Here is a 16,554-nt window from a genome sequence, read left to right as displayed (position 1 = left end):
TTTTAGTAACAGTTATTCTGACTGGTGTGAGATGGTATCTCACTGTGGTTCTGATTTCTATTTCTCTGATAATTAGTGATGATGAGTGGTTTTTCATGTTTGTTGGCTGCTTATAGGTCTTATTTTGAGATATATCTGTTCATGTCCTTTGCCCTTTATTTTTTTCTTTTTTTAAACAGTCTTGCTCTGTCCCCCAGACTGGGGTGCAGTGGCACGATCTTGGCTCATTGTAACATCCGCCTCCCCAGTTCCAATGATTCTCGTGCCTCAACCTCCTAAGTAGCTGGGATTATAGGTGTGTGCCACCACGCCCTAATTTTTTTTTATATTTTTAGTAGACATGGGGTTTCACTATGTTGGCCAGGCTGATCTCAAACTCCTGGCCTCAAGTTATCTGACTGCCTCTGCCTCCCAAAGTGCTGGGATTACTGGTGTAAGCCACCATGCCCGGCCCTTTGCTCATTTTTTAATGGGGTTGTTTTTTGCTGTTAAGTTCCTTATAGATTCTGGATATGAGATCTTTGCTGGATGTATAGTTTGTGACTATTTTCTCCCATTCTGTAGGTTGTCTGTTTATTAGTGGAATCTTTTGCTGCGCAGAAGCTCTGTAGTTTAATTAGGTCCCACTTGTCAATTTTTGGCTTTGTTGCAATTTTTTGGAGACTTAGCCAAAAATTCTTCGCCAAGGCCAATGTCGAGAGGGTATTTCCTAGGTTTTCTTCTAGGATTTTTATAGTCTGAGGTATTAAATTTAAATCTTTATTCCATCTTGAGTAAATTTTTGTATATGGTGATAAGGGTCCAGTGGTGACACATGCCTGTAGTCCCAGCTACCTGAGAGGTTGAGGTGGCTTGAACTCAAGAAGTTGAGGCTGTAGTGAGCCATCACTGCACCACTGCACAGGTGCCTGTGCAATAATCCTGTCTCACAAAAAAAAAAAAAAAGAAAAAGTTAAAAAGAAAAAAAGACTCTTTCAGACAAACAGAACAAGAAACTAAAACATAACATCAAATAGGTGACTAACAGGTTTCTTCAAAATAATACAAGAGTGAGGGAAGTGAGTAGACAAAATAACGCTGGATATGAATTGACAACTGTTTTAACTAACAATAGATACAAGGGCTTTGTTATATTATTCTGTTTACTTTTATTTATGTTTCGAAGTTTTGGCTGGGCATGGTGGCTCATGCCTGTAATCCTAACACTTTGAGAGGCTGATTTGGGAGAACTGCTTGAGGCCAGGATTTCGGGACTAGCCTGGGCAACATAGTGAGACTCTGTCTCTACAAAACAGAAAATGAAAAAATTAGCTGGGTGTGGTGGCACATGCCTATAGTCCTAGCTACTTGGGAGGCTAAGGTGGGAAGATAACTTGAGCCCAGGAGTTTAAGGTTGCAGTGAGCCACGATCACACCACTGCACTCCAGCCTGGGCAACACAGCAAGACCCCAACTCAAAAAAAAAAAAAGAAAGATATAGGAAAGAGAGGAGGCAGTGTGAACTAAATCTTTCATGTCCAGAAATACACAAAAATGAAAAATTGAAAAACAGAAATATAAATATTATGGACGTAACTAGAAATGGTTTAAAAGGTTGCCAAGAAGCCATACTGGGAGTGGAAGGTGGGAGACATGATTATCTTTTTCACTATAAGCTTTTTTCAAAAAACTGATTATTATTTTAATCAAATAATTTTAATTAAGAATTTTTGTTTTAAAAACTGATAAAATACTTAGTAGTCAAAAAAATAATGACAGTTAATATGTTTAATCATTTATTGTCTAAATAAGCAATTCAGGCACAAAACGGAAGGGTCTACTATATATTTTAAACAATACTACCAAGTATTTTAAATAGTATCCTTAAATACATTGTAATTTTCAGATTAAGCTATTTTAAAATGAAAATAAGTTATCCCACTAAATTATTTCCTAGTTTAAATTCATAATTTTATTACTAAATTAAATCAGAATAAAACTCTGGAATCATTACAAATCATTTTTGCATTTCACCATTATGATCTAAAAGTCTAAGCAGGTCAATATGTCATACTTTTAAACTCTTGAGCCTTATTAAAAAGCTAATGATATGATGTACAATAAGACAAATTATCTTACCTCTTTTTCTTCACCAACTTGATCCAAACTCTCATGACTTGAAGGATTATATGGAATTACTAAAAACCCAATACCAAACATTTAAAAAAAAAAAAAAAAAAAAAAGGCGCAGGGAGAAAAAAACAGCAACCATTAATGAGTTTGAAATAAAAATTGTCTCCTGATTTTTATTTTAGTTTTTATTTTAGTTTTTACTTCTGAATAAATTTTCATTATTTAAAACTGAATACCTGTCCTACTAATAACAAATTGTATGTAAATATAATAGTTAAATCCTAATCTTTAGTGAGGGTAAAGAGAGCAAGCATCACAACCTGGTAGCCAAGTACTGCTTTTAACAAGTACTTTCGTTATTTTTAAAACATTTCTTTACAAATTAATCAAACACTTCCTGCTAAACAAATGACTCTATAAGATACGTTTAAATTTTTTAGTATGACTAAGACATAGAGATACAGGACCTCTGGTTTTCACTTCTCACTCCATCGTACTCAAAATTTTCCTGACTACCACAATGGTCAAGTAAAGAACAGACAAGGATGGAACTTCTACTTCTTAAAGCTACTTCGGGCAAAAAAAAAAAAAAAAAAAAAAGAGCCTGCATTTCATAGAGTTGATCATTCTATGACTACGAGATTGCATTTTGTCTTTCCAGAAAAACTCCCTTGTTTTCCCTTTCTTGATTTAGTCCAGAGAAGATCATGCTGTTCTACCTCCTTTCACTGCTCTCCAAATTTCCCAGATACGTGTTTAAGGTTTTGTATCTATCTAACATTTTCAGTTACACCATCTTCCTGGAATTTCCTATACTGCATCTCTCTATGTTTCACATAATTTCTACTTCTGATAATAAAGCTTTTAATAAAAACAAGTCACTTTGGCTGGGCGCGGTGGCTCACGCCTGTAATCCCAGCACTTTGGGAGGCCAAGGCGGATGGATTACTTGAGGTCAGGAATTCAAGACCAGCTTGGCCAACATGGTGAAACCCCGTCTCTACTAAAAATACAAAAAAATTAGCTGGGCACGGTGGCATGAACCTGTAATCCCAGATACTCAGGAGGCTGAGGCAGGAGAATTGCTTGAACCTGGGAGGTGGAGGATGCAGTGAGCCGAGATCATGCCACTGCACTCCAGCTTGGGCAACAGAGCAAGACTCTGTCTCAAAAGAAAAAGAAAAAAACGAGTCACCTGAACACAGTCAACATGGGCCACAAAATCAGCTTCATGTTTTTCATTATGGAAAAAAACTGAGTTTGCTGAATTTAAAGGCGTCTCAAAAGAAATTTATGTGAACTAGAAAAAATAGTCATTTGTTGTAGTTTACATACTTTTTTTTTTTTTAAAATAGAGACAGAGTCTCCCTGTGTTGGCCAGGCTGGTCTTGAACTCCTGAGCTCAAGAGATCCTCCTGCCTCGACCTCCCAAAGTGCTGAGATTACAGGCATGAGCCACCTGGCCCACAGTTGTCTTTTTTTTTTTCTCTCTTTTTTGAGATGGAGTCTTGAGGAGTCTTGTTCTGTCGCCCAGGCTAGAGTGCAGTGGCGTGATCTTGGCTCACTGCAACCTCCGACTCCTGGGTTCAAGCGATTCTCCCACCTCAGCCTCCTGAGTAGCTGGGACTACAGGAGTGCGCCACCACACCCCGCTAATTTTTGTATTTTTAGTAGAGACGGGGTTTTACCACGTTGGCCAGGCTGGTCTCGAACTCCTGACCTCAGGTGATCCACCTGCCTCAGCCTCCCAAAGTGCTGGGATTACAGGCGTAAGCCACCGCACCCAGCCCACAGTTGTCTTTTAAAAATGCCAAATGTGTATGTTAAATAGTGTGACTGACTTTACCACTACAAAATATATGTATTTACTTTTAACTGGGAAGAAATAAATGTTTTTAAACTTGGGTAAGACATCACCTAAGTAAGTCTTTACATGCTACTCTGTAAATGAACAATGGGTTGTGCCAGCACCACTCTTACCTGTCTGTGCATGGTCAGAATGCATGGATGACTGATCCATGGGCATCATTGGTTCCTACAAACATTTCCAAAGACACAGTAACTCAGTGGAGTACCCTATTATACCCAGAAATAACACTATTTCAACAACACACAGCATATTAAAATTTAATTTTGAAAGAATATAACTTAAGTGAGAATTATATTTACTTTTAATTTTGTTTTATGAAACTATACAATACTGCTGTGAATGAGGTAATGTTAGTCACATTTTACAGAAAACACAAAACTAATTTCAGACCACCAATTAGAAATCAAATTAAACTGCCATATATTCTGCTTTGCTTCTCTTCAAAACCACCTATTCTTTCTTCAAGCTCCACTTCAGATCTTTGGCAAAAATAAGTCTCTGGAATATGCATTCTTTAGCTGGGGTCCGGGGTAGACTTCAGGATGTCTATAACCTCTTAAAATTACATGTAAAATTTTGTGGGGTTCCCATTTTCCTGAAGATTCTCAAGGGTGTCAGTGGCCCCAAAAAAGAGAAAAGAAATACTTTCTAGAATCTAACTTACCCAAATAACGGTGAATAATCTCAAGAAAAAGGTAAATTCAAACCCAAGTTATTACTGATTTATTCTTACACTCACATTTAATGAATACCAGCAGGAAAAAGTAAACTTGAGAAAGAACATTAATGATACAGTTAGCATTTCAAGGCTGCCTTAAAGAAAGGCTCATAAGTAAGCTTAAGGATTTTTAAAATTTCAATATAATCACTAACCTCGCCCCCTTTCCTTCCATATGACACCAAAGAATACTCAAAAATATTAACAGTAACCTACATAAATTATGTTGGAAATATTCAGCCTTCTGTTTTTCCTTAAGATTGGATTTTCCCCTTTACTACAAACCCATTCCTAAGCTTATATGAACTAATTAAAGATTTTAATACCAAAGAGCTACCAGTAATAACCTGCTTTCACAATGTCCAAAGCAAGTCCCATGAATAAACATGGAATAACAATTGTAAAGGACAATTTAGAAAGATGCATCCAGTTATTTTTCTTTCTTTTTTTGACTGTTCCTTGTGGAGCAGGGCTAATAGATAGGCAGTGCGCTTAGACAGCTGCATCCAGGTATTTTTTTAAATGCGTATCTTTTAACCCAGTAATTCTAATTCTGGATCCTTAAGGAAGTAAGATTTGCCAGAAAGTTCACTAAGATTGGCCAAGTGCAGTGGCTCATGACTGTAATCTCCTTTGGGAGACCGAGGCAGGTGGATCACCTGAGGTCAGGAATTCAAGTCCAGTCTGATCAACGTGGCAAAAACCCCGTCTCTACTGAAAATACAAAAATTAGCTGGGCGTGGTGGCACACACCTGTAATCCCAGCTACTTGGGAGGCTGAGGCAGGAGAATTGCTTGAACCCGGGAGGTTGCAGTGAGCCAAAATTGTGCCACTACATTCCAGCCTGGGAGACAGAGCGAGGCTCTGTCTCAAAACAACAACAAAAAAGACACACACAAGCACATGTGCCTTCTGGTGGATAAACAACCCTCTGTAAAGTCGACTCAAAAACAATCCACCAAAACAAACAAACCAACCCCAGTATCTAATCAAACCTCGACATCCAACTGCTGTACAAGATAAAAGAATAAAGAAGACAATAACATACTGAACATAACCAGGAGAAGTAATGAGCAAAATTTTGCAACAGTGTAAATGACAAACAACTGTTTCTTTTACAATTAAATTGTAAGGAAAAAAAGAAGAGAAAGAAATGAAGAAAGAACCAGTAAATTAAAGAATATGTAAGAGATCAATCAATTGTACAAGTGGATTTCATTTGGATCCTGATTCATAATGAAAACTATAAAAACAAAATTATAATATTTATGAGAACACTTACTGGATATTTGACATAAGGAATTTGTTTTTTAGTTAGGTTTTTTAAAAAGTCCTTCTCTTTTAGAGGTACATACTGAAATACGTCTGAGATTTATTTGAAAATAATACAGGGCAAGGGGAAGTTAAGTGAATGGGGGTACAGATGAAACCAAGATTAGACATGAGTTGATAACTGTTGGAGCTGGATGTCTAGTAAATAGGAGTTCATTATAGTGTTCCACCTACTCTTATACATGTTTACATTTTTTCCATATGGAAAATTAAAAATGTTTATGCATATAAATTTGCACAGGAAAAGTTCTGGAAGGATATCCACCAAATGACAATTACCTTTAGATGGTAGAATATATGTGGACTTTTACTTAATTTTTTTATTCATCTGTATTCTGCATTTTTTTCTATAACAAACATGTTTTATATACTTAAAACAGAAATTAATAAAAATTTTAAATGCTTTCCTCATCAGTAATCTCACAGTTTAAATAGCAAACATGATACCTTTGACTCTTCTTACCTGATATCTGCTTAGGATAGAAGCTAGAATAATGTGAGCTATAAACTAATATGTTCAGATTAAAGGAGAGGGGAAAAAAACTCTTAAACGGTTCTCTCTGTAGCTTCCTAATTTAGACGAGAGGATTTTATAGCAGGTCAAAGAAGTTAACTATATCCCACAAACAAATATTACCACAGATATTTCGAAGTTCCAAAGTTCACGGTATGTTAACAGTAACGTAAGGTATTCCTACCCACACTCTGTAGCTACTCTGTTGTGCTGTAATTCCTGAACACCTCCCTATTTTAGCACTCTGTTCTAGTAGTGTTATCAAGCACGCTCTTAAAAAAAAAAAAAAAAAAGGACAGACAACTGTATCTTACCGGTGGCAAAGAATGCCGCCCACATTCAATTGTGACGAGTTTGTGGCACTTCTTATGAACCAAGAGTTTGCAGTTGATGCACTTATATCCTTGGCGTCCAAGTCCCCATATTCGGTCTGTGCAGATGGCACAGTGAGCACGCTGAAAAGAGTAATTTAACAATATTTTATTAACCAAAAAGAAGGTCATAATCATTTCCCAGACAGTTTGCTGACTCAATTACCTTTGTCACGGTGTCAACTGTCAGCCCACCACAAAAACAAAAACAAAAGCAAAACAAAGCTTCCTCATACATAATTTTTTAAAAGCTACGAATGTCAGCGGAAAACAGAGCTTATTTTAAAGAGACAGTGAAATCTGCAACCACACTTCTTTCTGTTATAAGTCTAAGAATTTTCAGTCTTTACATAATCAAGTTCAAAATAACGAAAACAGAATTAAACTAGAAATACATATGGCAGAAAAAGCCATTGAAGGACTCCTAAGCAAACATAAACCTTGCAGGCTGTTCAGAGGTCAAACCAAAGCTCTGTTTTCTTAAAGAGCAATAACCTAAAGTGACTTTTCATTTCAAAGCCACCTTCTTCTTCTTTTCTTTCTTTTTTTTTTGAGACAGAGTTTCGCTCTTGTTGCCCAGGCTGGAATGCAATGGCACAATCTCGGCTTACCGCAACCTCCGCCTCCCAGGTTCAAGTGATTCTCCTGCCTCAGCCTCCAGAGTAGCTGGGATTACAGGCATGCGCCACCATACCTGGCTAAGTTTTGTATTTTTAGGAGAGACGGGGTTTCACCATGTTGGTCAGGCTGGTCTCAAACTCCTGGACCTCAGGTGATCCACCCACCTCGGCCTCCCAAAGTGCTGGGATTACATGTGTGAGCCACTGCGCTCAGTCTCTCTTTTTATTTATTTATTTATTTTTAAGAGACAGGGTCTTGCTCTGTCAGCCAGGCTGGAGTCCAGTGGAGTCACTTTGATTCACTGCAGCCTCAACCTCCTGGGCTCAAGCTTCCTGAGTAGCTAGGACTACAGGTGTGCGCCACCATGCCCTGCTAATGATTGTATTTTTTGTAGAGATGGGATCTCACACTACGTTACCCTGGCCGGTCTCGAACTCCTGGGCTTCAGTGTTCCCCCTTCTCAGCCTCCCAAACTGCTGGGATTACAGGCATGTGCCACTGCACCCAGCCTCAAAGCCTTCTTAAATGTCAGTGCTACTGGAAGTAAAAGAGTTTGGAGAGGGATTTCGGGTGGTGGTTTCTCTATTTACGTTAATTAATTACATGGCATTAGTTTTAGAATGGAAATGGCATCCAAAAATTTGCAGTTATCAAGAGTATTTAAAAAATTCATTTCTGGCCAGGCATGGTGGCTCAAGCCTGTAATCCCAGCACTTTGGGAGGCCGAGGCAGACGGATCACGTGAGGTCAGGAGTTTGAGACCAGCTTGGCCAACAAGGTAAAACTCCATCTCTACTAAAAATACAAAAAATAGCCAGGTCTGTTGGCTGATGCCTGTAGTCCCAGGTACTCAGGAGGCTGAGACACAAGAATCGCTTGAACCCAGGAGATGCAGGTTGCAGTGAGCTGAGACTGTGCCATCGCACTCCAGCCTGGGCAATAGAGCGGGACTCCATCTTTAAAATTAAAAATAAATAAATAAATAAATAATAAATGAATAACTGACTCTGAAGACAGACTGCTGCTTTCAAACTTTGGTTCTATCACTTACCAGCTGTATTATCTTGGACAAGTTACTTAACTGCCCTGTACTTGAGTTTTGCCATCTATAAAGTGGAAATATATAGTGCCTATCTTACAGGGTTGGTGTAAGGATTAAATGAATCAATGTATATAAGGCATTTGGAAAAGTGCCTGGTACATAGTACAACCCAGATAAGTGTTTGCTATTATTATTTTCTAAACAGTGAAAATCAAATTACAACACTAACTGGAAAAATAAAGATTAAATAAATAAACCTTGCTTGTTTTCTGGCTGCCTTAAATTATATTTTAAAATCCAATTTTCTTACAGCTAGGTTATATTATGTGGAATAAGTAATCATTCAATCTGGAGCTTTTTTTTTTTTTTTTTTGAAACTGGGTCTTGCTCCATTGCCCAGGCTGGAGTGCAGTGGCACAATCTCAGCTCACTGCAACCTCTGCCTCCCAGACTCAAGTGATTCTCCTGCCTCAGCCTCCCGAGTAGCTGAGACTACAGGTGCATGCGACTGCACCCAGCTAATTTTTGTATTTTTAATAGAGATAAGGTTTTGCCATGTTGGCCAGACTGGTCTTGAACTCCTGGCCTCAACTGATCCGGCAGCCTTGGCCTCCCAATGTGCTGGGATTATAGGCCTGAGCCACCACACCTGGCCTGGAGCATTTTTAAGAGTGAAAGAGATGCTATTAAAAATTATAGGCATACTGCCTCAGGCAAACTGGAAATGTAAGGTCATGCTACTTATGTATTTAAAAGTGTATAACAAGACTTAATAACAAACTACCTTTCTTTCATAGTAGAAAGGGAAAAAATAGCTGTTTCACATTATCAGCATTCAACAAACTATGTTTACCCTGTTGAAACGCTTGGCTTGGAAAGTGTGGCCATTGGCACAATAAAGCTTTCTCCAGCGGCGTGCACCTCTACGGTAGATGGATTCTGAAGAGAGAGTAATAGTTAAAAAAGAAAAAAGAGCAAGTGTGAGTAAAAATCATTTTATAATTGTCTGTAATTTTTTTCATGATACTCATTGCAAGAAAAAAAAAATATTGATAAAAACCTGAACGTCAAAAAGTAAAATAGATTCATCAAGGGACCAGATAAAAATAAAGACCACAGAGTATAAATATTTGACTACTACTGCCTACTGCTTGTCCTTTTTTTTTTTTTTTTTTTTTGGTGAGACGGAGTCTTGTTCTGTCACCCAGGCTGGAGTGCAGTGGCACAGTCTCAGCTCACTGCAACCTCCACCTCCTGGGTTCAAGTGATTCTCCTGCCTCCCAAGTAGCTGGGATTACAGGGATGCGCCACCATGCCTAGCTAATTTTGTATTTTTAGTAGAGACGGGGTTTCTCCATGTTGGTCAGGCTGGCCTTGAACTCCCGACCTCAGATGATCCGCCCGCCTCGGCCTCCCAAAGTGCTGGGATTACAGGCGTGAGCCAACGCGCCCAGCCTACTACTGCTTTTCTTTTTAAAAATTTTCCTCCAACTTTTTATTTTAAACACCTTTTAATCCTACAGAAAAGGTAAAAGAATAGACACCTGCATCTTTCACCGAGATTTACCAATTATTCACGTTTTGTCATATTTACTTTCTTCACTACAAAAAACACACACTTTTTTTTTTTCTGAATTACTTGGAAGTAAAATGCAGACATCATGGCACTTAAATACTCTTAAATACCCAAGTATCCATTGTCTGAGATTAAGGATATTCCGCACCACCCCCCACCCAATTCTACCTAACCACAATACAATTACCATATCTTAGAAAATAATATTAATTCAATATCAACCAATATACAATTCATATACAAACTTCACTAACTGGTCTCAAAGTGACTTTCTTTTTTGAGACACAGTCTCACTCCATCACCCAAACTGGAGTCCAGTGGTACAATCTCAGCCCACTGCAACCTCCGCCTCCTGGGTTTAAGCAATTCTCCTGCCTCAGCCACCCGAGTAGCTGGGATTGCAGGTACACGCCACCACACCCAGCTAATTTTTTTGTATTTTTAGTAAAGACGGGGTTTTGCCATGTTGGCCAGGCTGGTCTCAAAACTACTGACCTCAAGTGATCTGCCTGCCTCAGCCTCCCAAAGTGCTGGGATTACAGGCGTGGGCCACTGTGCCCGGCCCCAAAGTGACTTTCAAAGCTCACTTTTTCTATCCAGGATGCAATCAAGATTCAGGGACTGCATGCGATCATGTCTTTTTGGTCTCCTTAGCATTCTAAAACATTCACTCTGCCTCATTTGTTGTTACTTCTTTTTCACGGTTGACTTTTTTTTTTTTTTTTAAAGAGTCTGGTTAATTGTTTCATGTTATATCCCACATTCTGGATTTGTCTGTTTACTTACGATTGGAGGCAGTATTAAATACCTTTGGCAAAAATGACACATAGGTAGTGTTGCATATTTCTTATCTCATTACTTTTCACAAGATAGACAAATGTCGGAATATCAACTCCCACTACTGATGTTCAATAACCATTAAAGGTAGTGACTGCTAGATCTCTTCATTGTAAAGGTACATTTCACTCTTTGTAACTAATCAGTTAAGTGATATTTTGTACCAGAAGCATAACTTTTTCCCCAACAACTTTTCATCCAGTGGTCTTTACATGTTTCTTAAATATAGTTAGAGAAAGAGGTTCCAAACAATAAAATCTAGTCCACCTTCATATTTTTAAGTCCATGATTATTACATATATTGTCTATTAGTCATTAATAATAACATCCCACAGTAATGGTAATAACAGTAATAGTTAATACCATAGAAAGATTACAATAGGTTCCCAAAGTCATATTTTAAAGCAAATGTAGCAATGGGTTTACTATTTAAAATTAAGATACTAAAGACCAGTTACAGTGCTCTCAATTAGAAATCTTAGGATAGCTTAATACAGAATTGAAAGTTTAGGCCGGGCACGGTAGCTCATGCCTGTAATCCCAGCACTTTGGGAGGCCGAGGTGGGCGGATCACAAGGTCAGGAGATCGAGACCATCCTGGCTAGCACGGCGAAATCCAGTCTCTACTAAAAATACAAAAAAAAAAATTAGCCAGGCGTGGTAGTGGGCACCTAAAATTCCAGCTACTCAGGAGGCTGAATGGCATAAACCCAGGAGGCAGAGCTTGCAGTGAGCCGAGTTCTCGCCACTGCACTCCAGCCTGGGCAACAGAGCAAGACCATCTCAAAAAAAAAAAAAAAAAAAAGTTTAGAGCTAGAGCTATTTCAATTAATTCAAAGCAAAGCATTTAGCATTTACCACTATTCCTTCTAAAGTGATGGGCGTGTGCAGAAACCACAAATGAAAATGAGTTGCCTAATATCCACAATTAGTAAATTATGCCAAATACCAAAAGCAATAACTTACAATCAAACATAAGTTTGCATATTAAATTACATTAGAACAAAGAGTAGTTGGACACTCTTAGTTCATCTCATTAATAGTAACCATTGGCTTAGATATTCCAAAGAAATTCCGTTAACAATTCCTGACCTGGGGAAGCTTTTAAATGGTGGTTCTCAAACTTTAGTGTGCATCAGAATCACCTGAAGAGCTTGTTAAATCTGGTAGCTCAGCCCCAGTCCAAGAGTTTATGAATCACGTAGAATGGAGTGCAGTTTTTTTCTTTTTTTTTTGAGACGGAGTCTCGCTCTGTTGCCCAGATTGGAGTGTAGTGGCGCGATCTCAGCTCACTGCAACCTTCGCTTCCCAGGTTCAAGCAATTCTTCTGCCTCAGCCTCCCAGGTAGCTAGGATTGCAGGTATGCACCACCACACCAGCTAACTTTTTTTGTATTTTTAGTAGAGATGGGCTTTCACCATGTTGGCCAGGCTGGTCTTGAACTCCTGACCTCAGGTGATCTGCCTGCCTCAGCCTCCCAAAGTGCTAGGGTTACAGGCATGAGCCACTGCACTCAGCCTGGAGTGCAGTTTCTATTCAGTTCTCGGGTGAAGCTGATGCTGTGGTCCCCAATGGCTACATTTTGAGAGTCCATTTTAAAATACAAAGATGTCCAGATTTCACCTCCACACTAATTCATTAAGCTTGGGGATGGAAATCTGGCATTGATCATTCCCTCCATCCTACAATTTTAATGTGTCCAAGGGTAAGAACCACCATTCCACTGTGGACTCTGGTTGGTTACCTGAAGTTACTAGGAGTTGGAGATCTAATAAATATACACATTTCTCTGGGTCAACTGTAGGAAGTCTGCAATATTTAAAGATATTTAATAAGGAACGTGGGGCCAGGTGCAGTGGCTCACACCTGTAATCACAGCACTTTGGGAGGCTGAGGCAGGTGGATCACCTGAGGTCAGTGGTTCAAGACCGGCCTGGCCAACATGGTGAAACCTCAACTCTACTAAAAGTACAAAAATAAGCTGAGCATGATGATGGCGCCTGTAATCCCAGGTACTCAGGAGGCTGAGGTAGGAGAATTGCTTGAACCCCAGAGGTGGAGGTTGCAATGAGCTAAGATTGCGTCACTGCACTCCAGCCTGGGTGAGAGAGCGAGATTCTGTCTCAAAAACAACAACAAAAAAAGTGACTTAATACTTGTTTAAGAAAAAAACACTGCAGAAAAAAAAAAAAGCCAATTCCTAATTACGTGTGCTGAGTGTCACGTCATTCTCAAGTGGTATAGCCAAAAAAAAAAAAAAAAGTGCATTTGTTATGTATAACTGTGCATGCATGTATGAGACACAGACAGATACAGAGATAAAGCAAACAGGGAAAATGTTTAAAATTGGTAAATCTGGGCAAAGGATATATAGGTATCCTTGTTTTCCATGTTGTTTCAACTTCTGCATAGGTTTGAACATTTCCAAAATTGAATTTTAAAACTTAAATTTAACTTAATATTCCTTTCATACGTGCAACGGACAATCATGTAAGTTGTAACTAAGAACTATCTGAATTTGATCTGGCAAAGTAGCATTTGGGCAGTCACTAATATATTCTAAATTGACTGTAATATGGAAAAGAAATCAAATGAATTAGAACTTCTATTTCCTTTTTTTTTTTTTTCCTTGAGACAAGGCCTGTCTCTGTCATCCATACTAGAGTGCAGTAGTGCGACCTTGGCTCACTGCAGCCTCAAACTCCTGGGCTCAAGGGATCCTCCCACCTCAATCTCCCAAGCAGCTGAGATTATAGGCACACACCATGCTAATTTTTTTGTATGTTTTTGGAAAGACAAGGTCTCACTTTGTTGCCCAGGCTGGTCTTGAACTCCTGGGCTTAAGCGATCCTCCCACCTCAGCCTCCCACAGTGCTGGGATTACAGGCATTAGCCACTGTCCACTGCACCTAGCTAAAAATTCTATCTCTGATTTCTTTTTCACTTGTACCATAGCATAGTAACTCTTGTAAAAGGTATGAAGTATATAAACACTCACTATCTTCTCCTGGACAAGGCATCCCAGGACGTTCTGGTACACAAGGGAACACTGAAAGAAAATAAACGAAGATGAGTTAACAGCATATTTAAAACATACAAATTACACAGAATTTAAAATTCAAATGTAAAAGAAACTGACCCAGATTTCAACCTGACCCTCTCTTCACTTGAGACAAGATACTTAGCATGTGGTCAATATTATTTGCCAAAGGGATTCATTTTACCAAGGCCATATAAAAGAAGGTTTTATTTGCCTTGCTTTGTTGATGTTAAAAAAGAAAAAAAAGGTCTTATGAAAACAAATATGTCTATAAACAATGCATTAGGCTGGGCACGGTGGTTTATGCCTCTAATCCCAGCACTCTGGGAGGCCAAGGTGGGTGGATCACTTGAGGTCAGGAGATGCCAGCCTGGCCAACATGGTAAAACTCTGTCTCTACCAAAAAATACAAAAAAAATTAGCCTGGCATGGTGGCGTGCCTATAATCCCAGCTCCCTGGGAAGCTGAGGCCCTGGAATCGCTTGAACCTGGGAGGCAAAGGTTGCAGTAAGCTGAGATCATGTCACTGCACTCCAGCCTGGGTGACAGAGTAAGACACCATCTCAGAAACAAAAACAAAAACAAAACAAAACAAAAAAACCAATGCATCAGAAGCTCAAATGACTAATTCCAGTCCCTGTTACATCATGAATTATTTTCTTATCCTTAAAGAAATCATTAACTAGTATCTCCTTAAATCCTTGGTATAGTGGGACAAGTTTGTCACAATGAAGGATGAAAGTTAAATTACAAAAATGTATACAAATATGGAACATAAAATATTGGTTTTTAAAAGATGTGTACTAAACTTAGGAATAAATTAACACCAGAAACAGTACCAAAATCAAAAATGTAAATTTACATTAGAAACTTTAAATTTATATACTAATTCAAACCATTTTTATAACAAGGTAGAATAAAAAGCAACAATTTATTTATGAATACCTAGTCAGCTATTCCTAGTCTGTGATGTACTAAAGGACACAGTTTAATAAAGAGCACAGACTATAGGAAGCACAGTTCCTAATGCATATTTTTAAAAGCTGAAACATAAGCTAGCTTCTGAAAACATCTGTGATGTAGTATTAAAAGGCCATAAGACTTAAAACTGACTGTTTAATACCATTCATCAATCACTTCTTTATGCATTCATTGTAATTTTATTCTGGAAAGAGATGACCAAAAAAAACAGACTCTTAAAGCTCTTTTAGAATCTCAACAAAGTACATTATGGATCCCTTGTGAGTTACTACGTCAAATTCTGGAGGTAGAAGGCGTGGTGGCTGACGCCTGTAATCCCAGAACTTTGGGAGACCAAGGCAGGCAGATCACCTGAGGTCAGGAGTTCGAGACCAGCCTGGCCAACATGGTGAAACCCCGTCTCTACTAAAAATACAAAAATTAGCTGGGCATGGTGGTAGCCGCCTGTAATCCCAGGTACTTTGGAAGCTGAGGCATGAGAATCACTTGAACACAGGAGGCCAAGGTTGCAGTAAGTTGAGATTGTGCCACTGCCCTCTAGCCTGGGCAACAGAGTGAAACTGTCTCAAAAAAAAAAAAAAAAAAAGATAAAATCAAACCACTGTTTCTAAAAAAAAAAAAAAATACACTGTAAAGAAAAATACAAAGAAATAATAATAAGGCACTGAAATGATTCATTATACTTAAGGAAAGATTTACATTTGTTTCACTTTTTTAGACGTTTCCTAAGTCTGGTCTCATAGCTTTCAAAAATGTTCAACGAAATACTGCCAATATATTGCAATTAAATGCAGTATATTAAGAGGTTCTTGGCTGGGCATGGTGGTTCATGCCTCTAATCCCAGCACTTTGGGAGGCCCAGGTGGTAGGACTCCTTGAGCACAGGAGTTTGAGACCAGCCTGGGCATCATAGTGATATCCGATCTTTACAAAAAAAAAAAAAAAAGATTAGCCAGTCATAGTGGTGCGGCAGTGCCTGTAGTCTCAGTTACTCAGGAGGCTGAGGTGGGAGGATCGCTTGAACCTGGGAAGTCAAGACTGCAGTGAGCTATGACTGCACTAATGCACTCCAGCCTCGGCAACAGAGTGAGAGAAACTGCCTCAAAAAAAAAAAAAAAAAGTTTTACATGACTTTTGATGGTTAGCATAGTTGAATGAAATAAACACAAATTTGGAATCAGAATTCCTAGATTCACAATCCAGGTCTACAATGCGCCAGTTACATGATAACTGAGTTTAGGTTACTTCTTCTATGCCACTTCCTACATCTCAAGGTTGCTGAGGTATAAACATATTAATGTCTCTAAAGCATCATGTAAATGGGCCTGGTGCAGTGGCTCATGCCTGTAATCTCAGTACTTTGGGAGACCAAGGCAGGCGGATCTCTTGAGGCCAGGAGTTTGAGACCAGCCTGGCCAACATGGTGAAACCCTGTCTCTACTACAAATACAAAAATTAGCCAGCCATGGTGGTGCACGCCTGTAATCCCAGCTACTTGGGAGGCTGAGGCGCTTGAACCCGGGAGGCAGAGGTTGCAGT

General features: G+C 38.9%; 1 protein-coding gene across 1 annotated transcript in view; it reads right to left on the bottom strand.

Moving 5' to 3' along the window:
* PRKCI (protein kinase C iota) overlaps positions 1–16,554 on the bottom strand; it is an 83,533-nt gene that overhangs the window by 29,302 nt on the left and 37,677 nt on the right. The window contains 5 exon segments of the mRNA NM_001133474.1: positions 2,119–2,177; positions 4,093–4,147; positions 6,862–7,002; positions 9,435–9,520; positions 13,993–14,043. Of these exon segments, the coding sequence (NP_001126946.1) occupies positions 2,119–2,177; positions 4,093–4,147; positions 6,862–7,002; positions 9,435–9,520; positions 13,993–14,043 (392 nt within the window).

Source organism: Pongo abelii, chromosome 2 (genome assembly GCF_028885655.2).
Source record: "Pongo abelii isolate AG06213 chromosome 2, NHGRI_mPonAbe1-v2.0_pri, whole genome shotgun sequence".
NCBI lineage: Eukaryota > Metazoa > Chordata > Mammalia > Primates > Hominidae > Pongo > Pongo abelii.
The sequence above is the reverse complement of the archived record's forward strand: the minus strand, read 5'-3'. Positions and strand labels throughout refer to the sequence as shown.